Raw genomic sequence first — 16,120 nt, forward strand, 5'->3', positions numbered from 1 at the left:
ACTACACATATTAAAAAATGTGTATTTTTCAACCACCAAATATATCATATATATAGATAATGTTGCATTTTTATTGAGCGCGCGTACAGGTTTTTTGGAAAAAATAGTTGTTTTTTTATTTTTTCCAAAAAGTCTTCCATCTAGATAAAAATTCCAAAAAATTTTAAAGTACATTAATTTAAAATAGTTATCGATTCTTTATTAAAAAATTGACTATATAAGATTAATATAAATAATTATCACAAACGTAAATTTGAATTAATTTAAAATTCGAGCTTTTTAACACAAGTTAAACATGTTTTCGTATAATTCGTAAATAACAGAGATTTTAAAAACTCCTTTCGTTACAATTAATTAACCAATAGGCGAGGCGTTGAGAGAATTCTATTTCGAATCTAATGAATAAAGATTTCATGCAATGTTATTATTTTTTAACATTAATAATAATGTTTGAAATAATTTGTCAAATAATAAAATATTACATCTTATCTTTCAGTCTTTGATCAAAGACTGTAAATTAAAACCAAGTCAACGTGATTGGATCAATTTTTGCTTTTGACCATTCTTCCCAATCGTCATTAGAAATTTGAAAAAAATTATTTAATCTATTTCTATTAGAATTAATAATTACTTCATGGTCGCTAATGGCCGAAAATGATGATACAGAATCAATATTTTCAATTTCATTATTAATCAAAGATAAATCATCTGAAAATTCGTCGCATTGTCTATTGAAACTAGCTGAGGCTGATACATAATCTATTTGAATTGAACTATTTTTGGAAAACACAAACGATTTTACATAAAAATTATTATAAATTGGAAGCCCTAATAGAACAATATCTTTAAACGATGGTCGAAGTGTTTCACTTTTAAAACATTTTTTAATAATTTTTACTAAAATTATTGGCATGGTATGTGGTATTTCTAAGCTGCCACCGTTTTCCAAATAAGCTACGAGATTAGAATCGATTATTTTACTATACGGTTTATTTACATTATTACAATTTCCAATTTCCCACAGACATACACCATAACTCCAAATATCTGAAAGTGTAGATATCTTTTTATGTCTTTTGGAAAGAATTTCTTTACACGTCCAACGTAAAGGTATCGTTGATGTTTCGTCATCAAAAAGTTTCACGTACTCTTGTGGTTCCAATCCTTTACCAAATCCAAATTTAGATATTTTTATTGTGAAATTATTTGTAAGTAATATATTTCTAGCCGATAAATCGCCATGAACATAATTTTTACTGGCTAAATATGCCATTCCGTCAGCAATTTCTGTAGCCCATTGAAACATATATTTATGTGGTATTGAAACATTATGAGATGAACATTTTTTCAAATATTCTGATAAAACATCTTGACAATTTTCAAAAATTACAATATATGGTAAATGATTTGTAATTGTTCCTAATATTTTTAAAATATATTCACTATTAAACTTCATGAAAACATTAATATCGTCAAAAAATGAATCCTTATTCGAAACTTTTAATAAACATGGACTACCTCGAAAATATCCTGTAGATATAAATCCATGATCATAACCTAAATCATACAATTTTTTATGGATTCTAACCTGTTTTCGTGAAATTATAAATAGTTTTTTATCGTGTTTCCACTTATAAATCACCACACAAATTAATATAAATATTACAATTAAAATAATCGTAAGAACTAATGTATAATTACTAATGAATTTCCAATTCCATGAGGTTAGAATTATTTTATCGGTCCAATTACCGTTACCGTACAATGAGGTGGCACGAATTCGTACAACGTATGCCGATGAGGGTGGTAAATGATTTACTTTATAAAAAAAATTATTTTTTAAATGTTGTTCGCGTGTAATGCATATTGATATTTTTGACGATGAATATTGTTGATCATCTAAGGACCTTAATTCTATATTATAGTAAAGTATTATCGAATTTGGATGCAAAGGCTCACGCCAAAACAATACAATTGTATCTTGATCTTTATGTGCAATTAATTCTTTAATATCATCAGCCTGTGGCTTAGCTGAAGTACGTTGTGTTACGATCGTTACAGTACTACAATATTCCTCGTTACAAGCGGATATGTAAATTTTGTACATACTGTAATGTAATAAATTATTTATGATAATTTTATCGTGGCTTGCATCAATGGTTGAATTAAATATTTCATATTCACCGGTGGGTAAGGTTTTCATTTGTTCTTTAATATTTTCATATGTAGTTACATCTCGTTTTTTTAAATTTAAGCCGCTAAATGGATCGTGCTTATTTGTTTTCGTTGTCGGTGAATCGTCAATTAAATAATCCATTGTAAATTCAAAATCTTCACAACCGGATGTTACACGTCGTTGATCTTCGTCCTTTGGATTATCGTTACATTTATGATTACCACAAAAAACGAAAGTAATGTCGTCATTGCTTTCACAAGCATCATTATTACCTATAAGGATAATTAACCATAATATTACTTATAATAAGAACTTTGGGCTGTATGAAATGTGATTTCAATTTGCCTTAATTTATTCGTATTTAACATGTATAATTATTTGGGTATTCAATTGACTCCAAATAACTAATTCAGAAAACTCTAACGAGAATTAGATTACCTAAAATGTTTTACTCTATGGCTTCGAAGCCATAGATAATAATTATGAAGAAGGAATGAAAAAAATTACTAGCGCTCAGTAATTATGAAGAAGGAACTTCAATAAGCATTCATTTTATATCTATCCGAGTTTCTTAATCATGTTTGATTTGAGTTGAAGCTAAATTTTATTAATGGAGCATCTTTCAGAGTCCACAGACTTCTTAGGAGCATCAAAGTCGTAGGAATGTTGAAAGGGCATTGATCAACTGTCTACTCAAGCTCCTCTCTTATGCCACATTTTCTAATATTTTGCTCCAGCCAATTTATATTACACTTTTTAAATCTTGTTCCCAATTAATGGCGAATAGCTGATTAATTGATACAACTTTTTGAGCATTTTTATAATTATAATTACCTGTATAAAATCCTTGAGTTTGTTCATATTCTGGTATTTTGGGTGCTAAACAGTAGTTGCGCTGATTGATATTTTTATGTTCATATTGTTGTAAGTATGCCGTAATCACATATTTTGTTAACTTCCCATTTGGTTGCGAAGGTGCGCGCCATTTCAATTTAATTTCACTGTATGATATATTAAAAGCGCGAACATGTCGTGGACGGCCTGGTTGATCAGGTAACGTTGTAAAATTAACTACTTTACTTTGTGCGCCAACATCTTGTATGATATCTGACGATGTTGAATTCTCAATTAACACCGATGCTACATAGTAACTATAATTTGAGTATGGATTTAAATTTTCTATGGTTATATTAAATAACGTATCATAATAATCATTATCATTAATGACATCATGCAAAAATAATGTTTCTTCCTTCCATATCGTATCTTGGCATACTTCAGCTACACGATACCGATTTGTATTCACTAGTTCACTAGGTGCATAAAACACTTGGTAACCGAATATAGCATGAGTTTTTGGTGGATGGTATGGGTCCCATTGTATTTCAACTGATGTTGAACTTAAAACTTTGTATGTCGAATTAATTGAGTCAAAACCGCATTCTACTTTGTCCCCATTTGAATTACGTGATATTTCTAATTCAGTAAAATTATATTTTAAATTGGCCTTTTGACGAAATTTATCAATTTCGCCTAAACATAATTTTGGATTATAATGAAAAAATAATTTGCCCTTAATTGTTAAATTTTGTATAACTGTCCAATTCAATAAAGATGCTAAATTAGGATTTTCCATTACTGATACGGAATAATTCGAATTAATACGTTCACCATGAATAGCCCTTAATTTTGGTAAAAAATTTAATGATGAGAAATAATTACGTTGGACTATTAAACCGCCGCATATTTGTTCTAATGCGTTTAATGCTTCATATAATTCTTTTAGTGTTTGCTCAGATTGTATGTGACGTATTTCTAACGTACCATTGATTATTCGACAACCTTTCACTTTTTCAATGGTTGACATGTCGGTTAATGTATGATTATCGTTACACGATGATGAACATGGCCCATCTGCACATATTTCGCAGTAATTACTATTATTTACACGTTTATAATTTGGTGGGCAATCTTCAACACATGATGTTTCAAATAGGAATCGCCTTTTACTCAAACAATGTTCTTTACTTAAACAATAATAATTATCATATTTGAATCTACAAAATAAATGAAAAAATGATAGTTATTTTTTAAAACATGCTCTTGAACGTAAAAGTGTAGGTTTCCGGTGGGAACCCGGTAGGATATTCTTTAAACTATGCTGGTTGTTTTACTCTTGGTTTCTTTTGACTTTTAATAATATAATTCATTTTGATAAGCGTATAATAAATTTTAAGGTCAAATTTTATGACGATATTCAAATATGCCGTTACGGGTAAAATGATCACCTTTATATACGATAAAATGATCCCTATTTTGTGTGCAAAATTATAATAGGTCAAATGATCTCCCCTCATGTGGCGGGTCTTAAATGTGTTGATTTAGATGAATTTATCGTTATCGGTGATTCCAATCGTTGATGCAATGTAAAAGAACAATTAATATTCCTTTATTATATTTAACTTATAAAAATCGATATATTTTGTAATAAAATATATCTAGCAAATATTAGAAGAGACTTACGTATTTACAGGGCATTCTCTTGTACATGTTCCATAATAATTATATTTTTTGCATGCTCTACAATGTTTTGTGCTATTTGGTAAAGAACATCCACCCAAACATAATTCATGACAATTATTATTCACATCAGATTTGTAACAATCTTTTCGATTCCAACATCTTTTGTCTGGACAATGATCACATAAACGTTTTGATGATGGACAATAATAATGATCCCGTTCAATAACATTACCACTAACTTTTGTAATTTCATCCCAATTTATTGATTGTGAATAGCATATTGCATCATTTTTTTCAATGCGTACATATCCTCGTAAAATTGTCGTTAATGATTTTAATCCTACCTAAAAATGAAATAAATTATTTAACGAACTTTATCTTGCAGATACCAGACAACTTTTCTAGCAACACCAAAGTTTTCCAAACTGACTCTAAAGTGATGTCTATAACATTAGTCAGCAAACAGAAATTTTTTTAAATAGTTTTTTCAACTCATTTTTAAAAAGGTATCTTTAGTGTTACAAAAAAAATATAAAGATATTTGTCTCACACCCGGTACTACTGATATTTTTTTCACACACGGTATAAAGCACAATTTTAAATTTAGAAATGTAAAGAAAAATTTCAAACAATTAATAATTTTTTGTTTTTGACAATTAAAGCTAAGTCGTTGAAATATTTTTATTATACATTAATTTGATGGAGTGTTATTGCACATAAAATAATTCAATAATATGAAATTAAATTCACATTTTAGAATTTTTTTTATTTTAAAATTTTTTCCTCGAAATTATATATCGGTCAAATTAATCAATAGAAAACAAAATTTTACTTATCCTTTTGATAAATATTCAATTGTTGCATATAAAAAGCACTCTTATAATGCGAGCTATCAAGATTTTCTTTTCCAAAGACATTATTTTGTAATAAATATTTGATATTTATATAAAATAAATTAAAAAGTATTATTTTTTTCAATTGATTTAAATAAAAATTACAAAATCTGGGAACGCAAATGGAAAAGAGTACTAAGGTGTGAAAAACCTTGTCACACCACGGGTTTTAAGCGCACCATAATAGACATACAGACAGAATAGATCCGGCAAAATCCGTCATTGAGCATGTTTAATTTTCGCATAGAAAATTTTTGTAGGATCCCGTTTAAAACATGCTCCTGTGCAGGTTGCCGATGGGTAACCCGGTAAGCTATTGTTTAAACCAATTTTCTACAACGCAAACCCCCCCCCCCCAAAAAATCGGAAAAACTGCTTTTTCCAATTTTCCGGGGGGTTGCCTTGTGGAAAATGTTGAAATGTTTTTTTTTGTGTGGTATTCAGGTGATTTTTAATTGTTACCATTAAATTTCGAATATAAAATTCTTCTTCCTCGTCAAATATTGGTCAATTTTTTCAAGGTTTCTCTTTTTTAATAAAACTATATTTTTGTAGCAGATTCTTTACCAACGGAGATGAATAACGTTAACTTACTTTTACATTAGACAACTTTTATGACATCAGTGTTTGAAAAATACACACCCTAGAGTCCCACGGTAGCTTTCAAAATAATTTAAAAAATATTTATAAATAATTTGATTATGTGTTAAAAAATTTAATCGATTAAACTTCAATGGTCCTTCTAGAAAATTATTGGGAAAACAATTTTCTTACAAAATTTCCCGCTTTAGCAAATCAAAAGCATATCGTAAAGTTATATAAAAAAAAGTACATATATTTACCTCAGTTAAATTCTTATTTTCATACAAGATGAGTGCGTAATCAAATGCCAGCTTAAAACCACGTATAACTGTTAAATTTGGAAAAATAGTACCAAGACTTTCTAAACCATATACACGATACAATACTAAATTATCCGTAATCTCACGTAAATTTGGTAAACTTAATTGTTCCCATTGCGATTGTGTTACACGATCGATTAATGTCATTTTAACATTACCTAATATAATTGTACAATTTTTGAATTGTTTCATGTGATCAATATTTCCAACAATATTCATTGGACCACAAATCTCACCAATTGTTTGATAAGTATAGATAAAAATAATTAATAGTGATAAATGTTTATGATAATGATAATAATTATATTTCATCATGATAAATGATAATTATAATAATTATAATGTTTATTCGTAGATAAGCGATATGTCACTGAAGGTAAAAAGGATTCACTCTCATATTATAAAATCAATTATATTATTTTTTCTCAAATCTCAACAATAAACGTGGGTCGTAAGGCCAACACTTTAAACATGACAGGTCAATTCTTGCAATTGATTGTGAAATAAATTATTAATTAACTTCATAAAACTGTTCATTTTTTTCTCTGTTTAAAGACATTTTTAGATATATCAAAAACATTTTGTTATGTAATGAACATAATAAATAATATTATATTTTTTATTTTGTTTATCAGAAAAAATACCTTCGATATTGTTTTGCTGAAAAAAAATAATTAAAACAATTATGATTTTTTGTTTTTTGATTAAAAAATTTTAATTTTAAGGAAGTTTTACGATGAATTACCTAATTTTTTAAGTCTACAAGTGTTTTTGAATTTTTTGTTCCACCCGTGGTGAAAAATCGCTTTAATTTTGATATCATGCAGTTGTAGTACTTATTAGTCAGTTTTTCAAATAGTGGTAACTTTCGAGGACCTATGGCGTAAATGAAATTAGATTTTGTTAAAATAAATAAAATTTTAGATTAAACCACCTTTTTGAACAACAGTCAGGATGTTTATTATCGTGAAAAACCACATAAATGCAAGAAATAAAAATTAAAAAATTGCATCCGTGCATTTATAGGAAATGAGATAAGATATCATTTTTATTCACTGCGAGTGTTTCTCTATCTAGAGAGCTGGTGCCCGGTGTTGGCAATTTTCCTATTTAATTTGGTCGTGGTTAAAAATGGTGGGAAACAGTGTTAAGCTCAGAATATCGCGAACAAACTATAAGAAAGAAGAGATGATATCGCCAGAAGGTGAGATATCGCCAACAATCGCTTTTAAATAGTTATTTCAAACTAATACTTCCTTTCCTGAAAATTTGATATTATATTTTTTCCGATTGTTGCGCTAACTAATGTGAATTGAAAAAAATTCTCGATTTCGAGACTTCCATTTATAGTAGAAGTCTTCATTCTCAAGAAGCCCAAGAGGGGATTTTTAAATCATCAGATTATTGAAATGTATATTTTTCAGCATGTACTGATACGCTCGAGCCAATTCATCTATCGCAATTTTTGTTTTTACTAATCTGATAATCTTTCCTACGCGTGTCCACCCATATTTAAGGGTAATATTTGGAGGAAGTACTAAGGAAGGACCAAGGAACCCCTCATACGTTAATCATGTATGTAATGTGCACGTGTTTTACCATTTTAAGTGATATAGCTATAACATATCATATAATAATATCACTTACACTGATAAGTGATATCATATAATATCACTTACATCAATTGTGATACAGTACAGTAGTTCATCAGAGTACATCTAGTATGATATAACTAGATCTATTATGATCTCAGTTTTACCATTTTTTTTATCAAAAGAAATGATCGGAGATATATGCTGAAATACAATTCAGTTTTTCCCGAGTACGTACTTCGTGCCAAAACTTTTAAAAAATAAAAAATTAGTTACAATAATTGTGCTGAAAATTATAAGAATTTAATATCTAATTATTAATTTTTTATTAATAAATCATCGGTTGAATTCATAATGTATCTATTCAAAAAAAAAAATTTCTAAGAAAATCACGTTTGTGGCCGACTCGATTTTTATCAATAGCAAATTCCAAAGTAATGATTGTCTTATGTCGCATTTGTTATTAATTAAATGAATGAAGCACCTTATTATTTATTAACTTTAAGTTTTATTTCTTTTTTTGCTGAAAAACTTGATAATAAACTATTGTAATCGAATCAAAAAATATAAAATTGCCCTACTGTAAAAATGAAAGATAAAAATGCAAAAAATCCTTATCTTTATCGCTTCGCATATCGCATCCACTTACAGGCTAGCGTTAGCTATCTTCATATCTCTATGGTTTAGTTAGAAGTATTTATAAGAAAGTTTTATAAAGAAGTGTTCCAAAATTAACGCAAGAAGCTCGAATCAGACGTCTTGAGACACTCTTTATTATTATTATTATATAAAAGTGATAGAATTTTACTTATTTTGTATAAAAACTTTAATAAGGAAAGAAGAATATCTGTTAATTTGTTTTTTGAAAATATACAATATGACTTTTCATGAAAATTTGAAACATTTTTTTTTTATTATAAATAAATAAAAATCGTTACATATTTTAAATTTTGTTTTATTTTTTAAATTTTCTATCCTATTTTCCTTTCAGAACAAAATTACCAATTAATTAATCATTTAGTAAATGGTAAGTATTAAGATAATTATATATATTTATATATAAGCCTCATAGCTTTGTGGATACAGTACTTGCCTAAAAAACCAAGGTACGATGGTTCGTGTCCTGGTGAGGGTAATAATATTTTTACTTTTAAATAAATCAATTTTTCCTGTTGTTTAAATTTTCCACTCTTTTTATAGTTAAAATTATCTATATAACCCGCCCTCTTGCCATAAATAATGTCAATTATATATATGTCATAAATCACTATTCTGTCAGGGGGTGGGAATTTAAATAATCATAAATAATAATATAAGAAATTATTAGCCAAGGACACAGGGGATTTATCACATAAGTAGGAAAATGGGACTAGCAGTGTTTTAAAAAGGAGTGTTTACGCAAGAAAAAATAAAAAAATTTCAAAATTTACCCAAGAAGTTCGAATCAGGCGTTAATCTTGGGTACCCTTTACTATTATTCTTATTTTGTATAAAAACTTTAATAAGAAAAGTAGAATCTATGTAAATTTGTTTTATGAAAATATACAATATGATTTTTCATGAAAACTTAAATAAAAATTATTATATATTTTAAATTTCGTTTTTTTTTTTTTAATTTTCTATCCTATTTTTTCTTTCAGAACAAAATTATCAATTAATTAATTATTTTGTAAAGGTAAGTATTAAATTAATTATATGTTCATACACAATCGGGATAGCTGTGTGGGTTTAACATTTTTACTTTTAAATTAAATGAATTTTTCCTGTTTAAATTTTTCACTCTTTTTATAGTTAAAATTATCTATATAACCCGCCCTCTTGCCATAAATAATGTCAATTATACATATATCATAAATCACTATTCTGTTAGGGGGTGGGAATTTAAATAATCATAAATATATCTCACTCTTTAAAATCATGTTCTCCTGTTACAAAATATTAAAAATATGTACAAAAATGGCTTGGTTATGCTAAAATAAGAAACTTTTTAATAGGAGAACATGTCATATTGTTTAACTGACTCATATTCTCCTATTACAAAATATTAAAATTTGTATTTAAAAATTAAAAATCGCTCGTTAAGACTAAAATTTGAAATTTTGTAACAGGAGAATATGTTATATATTTTATCCAACTTTTTTTTTATAACATATTCGCCTATTACAAAATATTAAAAAAATACATTTTGGTTGCTTTTTAGATGTACATGCTAAAATTTATTCTTGTTAAATGAAATTTTATAAGATTTTGTAATAGGAGAACATCTTATTTCACAAAAAAAAATTGGACTTTATAAGAACTATCTAAAAAATTAATTAAAAATTACGCGGGACAAATCTAGATACGAACCGAGGAACTTTGTAACCAGAGGCGACTGAGTTAACCACTACTCCACCTTTGACATACTTTACCTACCAATAATGTAATATACATACCTTTTACTCACCTTTTTTTCAATAAACTTGTTTTCTTAAACTTAGTATTTTTTCTGTTCTGTTTGATATTCCTGAAATCGATGTAAAGGATTAAAGGTAAAGGTAAGTATAATATTGATTAATAATAATTAAACCAAAAAAATTGATAGAAACGATATTTTATTATATATATTTATTTATACATATTTCACCTAAAATAACCATTATTCTTCCTCTAATAAGGAAGTAAAAAGTGGAAAACTATAGTATGATATTGATTAATAATAATTAAACCAAAAAAATTGATAGAAACGATATTTTATTATATATATTTATTTATACATATTTCACCTAAAATAACCATTATTCTTCCTCTAATAAGGAAGTAAAAAGTGGAAAACTATAGTATGAGGGGCTTACTTAATGAAAAATAATTGTTTAATAAATAATAAATAAACAACGATCGAACAAATAATTTTAATGATCATACAATGAAGTACAAACGACGAACAATGGGTTAAAAAAGAATTTTAATTAATTAATCCGAAAAAAAAAATTTGTGGGGGCACAAATGTTAGCTTTATATCCATAAATTTAGCCCGTCAAACCATATGCCCGATAGAAGTTTGTATCTATGGACATAATCGATTGAGTGATCGCAAAACAAATATTTGATCATCGATTAAATATATTTTTTGAATACGATTAATTTTACCACATATTTCAAACAGACGAAATAAACTGGAAGTTCCACGAAAATTGACGAAAATATATATTCGGTCAGAATCGGAAAAAACGCATTGTTGTAATATTTAAATTTGATTGAATTTTATTTTTTATTTTTTGTATACAGATAATTATTAAAATTTACAAATGAATAGCTGAGTCAATCACAAACCACATTTAATAGTAAATAATATAACATAACCTTAAGGCAAATTCTTTTGATAAACGTGAAAAGATTCATCTTATTTTGAAACAGATAATATTTTATTTAAATAAACAAAATTCTATTTAAAGGTTCACTTGTTATATATAAAATAAATCTTGTTATGAGATAATGTTGAAATTTTATGAAATTATATAAATTCAACTGTTTGTTTTGTATTTTACGAAACCGAAATAAAATGTTCAACTGATTATCAGTTCATTGTCGTTTTTATTATATATTACAGTTTTTATAATATATGTAATTTATTTTTTGTTGTAATGAAGGTCACTTCATAATAATTACATTTTATCCGTGCAACATCGCATTGAATAAAAAATTACTTATATTGACCACGACAGCCACGAAAAACATTTCTCATTCATTAATAAAAACATGGAAGAAATATACTTCGGCATATTAACAGGTAAACATATTTTTCATACAATACATAATATAATTAACTTTTAAACTATATTTTCAGTTAGTGATACATGTTATAATGGAAAAAATTCTGATAAAAGTGGCAAAAAATTGTTGGAAATTATATCTGAGGGTAATTTAATACCAAAATCAAAATTGATACATTACGACATTGTTCCGGATGAATTAACCACAATTGCACAAGTATTAGTGAAATGGTCAAATGAAGATAAATGTAATGTAATATTAACTACAGGTGGTACGGGATTTTCTGAGCGTGATGTTACACCTGAAGCAACACGGAATATTATTTACAAAGTAGCACCCGGCTTAATGCATGTTATGATGCAAGAAAGTTTAAAAGTTACACCACTAGCCATGCTGTCGCGGTAAATTTAAATTTTCTTTTTACGTTTAATAGCAATCATATACATATGGTCACATTTTCATTTGAAAATTTAACATTTTTATTAAGATTAAGAGGATTGTTCAAAGAGTGTTCATGTCACTGTTTAATCCATTAATTTTTGTTTTGAAAATTATATTTTAGGGGAGTTTGTGGAATTCGAAAGAAGACTCTAATAATAAATTTACCAGGAAGTATGAAAGGTGCCGTTGAATGTTTAACTTTTGTAAGTTCTGCAATACCACATGCAGTTCATCTTTTAAGAAATAATACAGATGAAGTTGTTAAAACTCATATTGATGTACAAGCGAAGGGGCCAGAAGTTCCTTTACAAATACGGAAGAGTAAGGTAAAAATATATTTTGTACAAGAAATCTAGATTAGCTACTTATTCCATAAATTGTGACTCTTTATTTTTATCTAGGTGAATGTAAGTGCTGTAGCATTTCGTGCAAGAAAATCGCCTTATAAAATGTTAGAAGTTGATGAAGCTTTAAAATGTATTTCGAATTTAGTACAACCCTTAGGAATAATAAAGTTAAAATTATCAGACGCTTTAGGATATATACTAGCAGAGAATGTAACTGCAATAGACCCATTACCACCATTTAATGCATCAATTAAGGATGGTTATGCGGTTATTGCAGCGGATGGATCCGGTATTCGAAACGTTCAGGATGCTGTTAGTGCAGGCGAAATGGTTTGTTGAAATTGATCGATATTAGTTTTATATTACCATTATTTGATTATGTATTTATTAGCCAAAAAATAAAATAATAACTGGAGTTTGTGTACGAATTAATACTGGAGCACCAATACCCGATGGAGCTGATGCTGTTGTCCAAGTAGAAGATACTGAATTGGTGGAAGCTTCCGAGGATGGTACACAAGAAATTAAAATAAATATAACATCTACACCGAGAGTTGGTTTGGATATTAGGTAATTTTGTTTACATAGTCGCAGCTCGGGAAACTTTCCTTGCTCAATTTTTAATTTTCCAAAAATTATATTACATTTTTCTTGTATTAATTTTTAGACCAAAAGGCTGTGATATAGAAGAAAACAGTGTAGTACTTGTAAAAGGTACAGAATTGAAAGCAGTTGAACTTGGCTTATTAGCCACAGTAGGACTATCTTCGGTATCAGTTTATAGGTAGACTATTTTTACTCTCACAATCTTTGGTTTATATTAAATGGTTTTAATATGTTTAAAATTTTAGGAAACCTATTATAGGTTTACTATCAACTGGAAATGAGTTACAAAATCCTGGAGAAAAATTAAAACCAGGACATATCCGAGATAGTAATAAAACTACTCTCACAGCGCTATTCACTCAATTGTCTTATGATACAATAGATTGTGGGGTGTGCCGTGATAAGTAAGTACCGAAAGGTAAAATTTTCCAATTAGTTTTTGCCTGCCTATTCGCATATAATTTAAATGCTATGAAACCCATTTTAATACAGCTTTTTCGAAGCCTGGTATAATTCGGAACTATATTACAGACTGTTTTAATTTAAAACCATTGTTTAAAAAATCGATCAACTATTAGAAAATCGAATTTTTGTATATGTTTAGAGAAAAAAATGTTTCTCTAGGTGTTTTAATACAAATTCACAACAAATTTTTTTCCGTTATTAAAAAAAATAACAATAGTCTTCCAATTTTCAAATATTTAAGTCCTTGTAAAGAAATCGTTGTCCATTTTAATGGTGCCTGTTTCTAAATACAAACCGTCATGCTGCCCGTCAGGGTTTGTCTTTGTAACTTCTATATATTTAGCATACTTAAGGTTAATTATAGGCACATACTTAAGTCAAACGCTTGCTTTTTTTGTTTTGTTATAAAAAAAAGGGGGGAAAAGTAAAAGTTAAAAGTAAATTCAACTTTCTACAACTCAAATTCTTTGGGGTAGCACCGAATAGGTTCCCTACATATTGCAGAAAGCAATGTTTGCTTTTTCTAAGTGATTCAGGAACCATTTCTCTAATTTACGTTGTTTATTCAATTCTGTTTCTTTTTTTGGATTGAATTTAATTTAAGAACACACATGAATACAATATAATTTTCAGTATTTGTATTTACATCTAGTTTTTAATGACAATGAATTTGTTTTTTTAGTCCAGATGAAGTCTTGACTACAATAGAAAATGCTCTTGATAGATGTGATATATTAATAAGTACTGGAGGTGTCTCCATGGGTGACAAAGATCTCATAAAACAGGTGTTAAAAGAAGATTTTCAAGCTGATATACACTTTGGACGAGTAAATATGAAACCTGGGTAAGCAAATGATTCTTATAATGTCATTCTAACCTATTGAATACATCACAGTCTTCCAATTCTTCCAAAATTTCCAATTATTTGATCCTTAATAAAATGAATCAGATCAAAAGAGCTTAGAATATAAATTTGAATATTTGTTAATAGGAAACCTACTACATTTGCAACATGTAATTTTAAAGGAAGTATTAAATATATATTCGCCCTACCGGGTAATCCAGTATCGGCAACAGTAACAGCACAATTATTTGTATTGCAAGCATTAAATAGAATGTCGGATAAATTTGATCATACAAAAATTAAAATTGAAGTAAGTAAATTTTTGTCTTTTGTACATTTTAGTTAATTTGGGCACCGACAATTCTAATTTATCAACAATTGGAATCAGTTCAGCTTCAATCCCGAAGCATTTTAAATAGTTTATCTTGGTTGATGCTATCAAACGCCTTTTCGTAGTCTATAAAACATACATAAATATTTTTTTTGCATTCGAAAATTCTTTCGATAACCGTTCCTAACATAAAAATTGCTTCTCTCGTTCCCATTCCTTTTCTGAAACCGAACTGATTGTCGCTTAGCTGATTTGATATTTTTGTTTGTATTCTATTAAGGATTTTTAAGAATATTTTAGAAGGATTTTTAAGAATATTTTTGAATTTGGGTTTAGACATACTGATATTATGTGATTACAGAGGTTGGAGATCATTATTTTGTATTCTCCCTCTAAGTTATTTAATAAATAATCTACAAATTAAATTATAATATTAATTTAATAAAAGAAACAGCATATAAAAGAAACGTCATTTTTACAAACTATATAGGTATAAAATTAATAATTGTGATGTGATGATAATTCTTAAAATAATTTTCGAAATAAAATTGAATTCTGGTTATTATAGGATCATTTAACATTCTCTGAAATAAAATAAAATTATTGAAATAAATCAATAAACTTTTAATAATTTTATGAATCATTCTTAGATACCCGAAATAATTAATAAATGGTATGTGTATTAAGAAATTCTATTTAAAAATACAACATTTATTTTTCGAGTATCATTCATAAATAACTTTTAACGTTATTCCTACATTATGAAAATGGCTAATATAATGTATTTCTTATGAATTCAATAGGTTGGAGAAGATTTAAAATTAGATAAAGAACGTCCTGAATATCATCGAGCTGTTATTAATTGGGAAGGTGAAAATGGACCAATAGCATATAGTACAGGTAATCAAATGAGCAGTCGATTAAAAAGTTTGTTGTCCGCCGATTGCTTATTGATATTACCAGCAGCTATTACAAGCAATGAAGTTATCAAAAAAGGCGACAAAGTAAATGCAATTCTGTTAAAATGTTAAGACAATAAAAAATATGGCCAGAATAATTTTAAGTTAACATTATATTTATAAACTAGAATAATTTTTGTTAAAAATATATATATTTGCAATCACTGATTTTGACTCATAATTTTTTTAATCTAATTTTGTTTAGATTGCATTACTAGAAGTATCCATTTCATAGTAATTTTTGGAAGATACTTATAGAAAATAATTTTTTTTAATCATATTATTTTA

At 27.5% G+C, this 16,120-nt stretch overlaps 2 protein-coding genes across 2 annotated transcripts; one reads left to right on the forward strand and one right to left on the reverse strand.

Moving 5' to 3' along the window:
- Positions 1–307: 307 nt before the first annotated feature.
- LOC123293403 (insulin-like growth factor 1 receptor) lies at positions 308–6,806 on the reverse strand. Its single transcript, XM_044874214.1, has 4 exons — positions 6,435–6,806; positions 4,700–5,043; positions 3,011–4,233; positions 308–2,448 (listed from the first exon to the last, which is right to left on the reverse strand). The coding sequence occupies exons 1-4, from the start codon at positions 6,804–6,806 to the stop codon at positions 518–520; spliced, it is 3,870 nt and encodes a 1,289-aa protein (XP_044730149.1). The 3' UTR covers positions 308–517.
- A 4,979-nt stretch (positions 6,807–11,785) lies between these two features.
- LOC123293413 (gephyrin) lies at positions 11,786–15,987 on the forward strand. The gene is made up of 10 exons (XM_044874229.1): positions 11,786–11,855; positions 11,913–12,240; positions 12,402–12,606; positions 12,682–12,957; positions 13,019–13,197; positions 13,295–13,411; positions 13,479–13,637; positions 14,381–14,542; positions 14,690–14,852; positions 15,677–15,987. The coding sequence occupies exons 1-10, from the start codon at positions 11,825–11,827 to the stop codon at positions 15,902–15,904; spliced, it is 1,848 nt and encodes a 615-aa protein (XP_044730164.1). The 5' UTR covers positions 11,786–11,824; the 3' UTR covers positions 15,905–15,987.
- Positions 15,988–16,120: the final 133 nt, after the last annotated feature.

The sequence above is a fragment of the Chrysoperla carnea genome, chromosome 2 (genome assembly GCF_905475395.1).
Source record: "Chrysoperla carnea chromosome 2, inChrCarn1.1, whole genome shotgun sequence".
Classification (NCBI taxonomy): domain Eukaryota; kingdom Metazoa; phylum Arthropoda; class Insecta; order Neuroptera; family Chrysopidae; genus Chrysoperla; species Chrysoperla carnea.

Coding starts and splice junctions, on each gene's coding strand:
- LOC123293403 (XM_044874214.1), bottom strand. CDS start 6,806: ATGAAATATAATTATTATCATTATCATAAACATTTATCACTATTAATT. Junction 4,234..4,699: donor AGAGAATGCCCTGTAAATAC/GTAAGTCTCTTC, acceptor TTTATTTTGTAG/ATTCAAATATGATAATTATT. Junction 2,449..3,010: donor AACTCAAGGATTTTATACAG/GTAATTATAATT, acceptor TTATCCTTATAG/GTAATAATGATGCTTGTGAA.
- LOC123293413 (XM_044874229.1), top strand. CDS start 11,825: ATGGAAGAAATATACTTCGGCATATTAACAG. Junction 14,543..14,689: donor CGAGTAAATATGAAACCTGG/GTAAGCAAATGA, acceptor ATTTGTTAATAG/GAAACCTACTACATTTGCAA. Junction 14,853..15,676: donor ATACAAAAATTAAAATTGAA/GTAAGTAAATTT, acceptor TGAATTCAATAG/GTTGGAGAAGATTTAAAATT.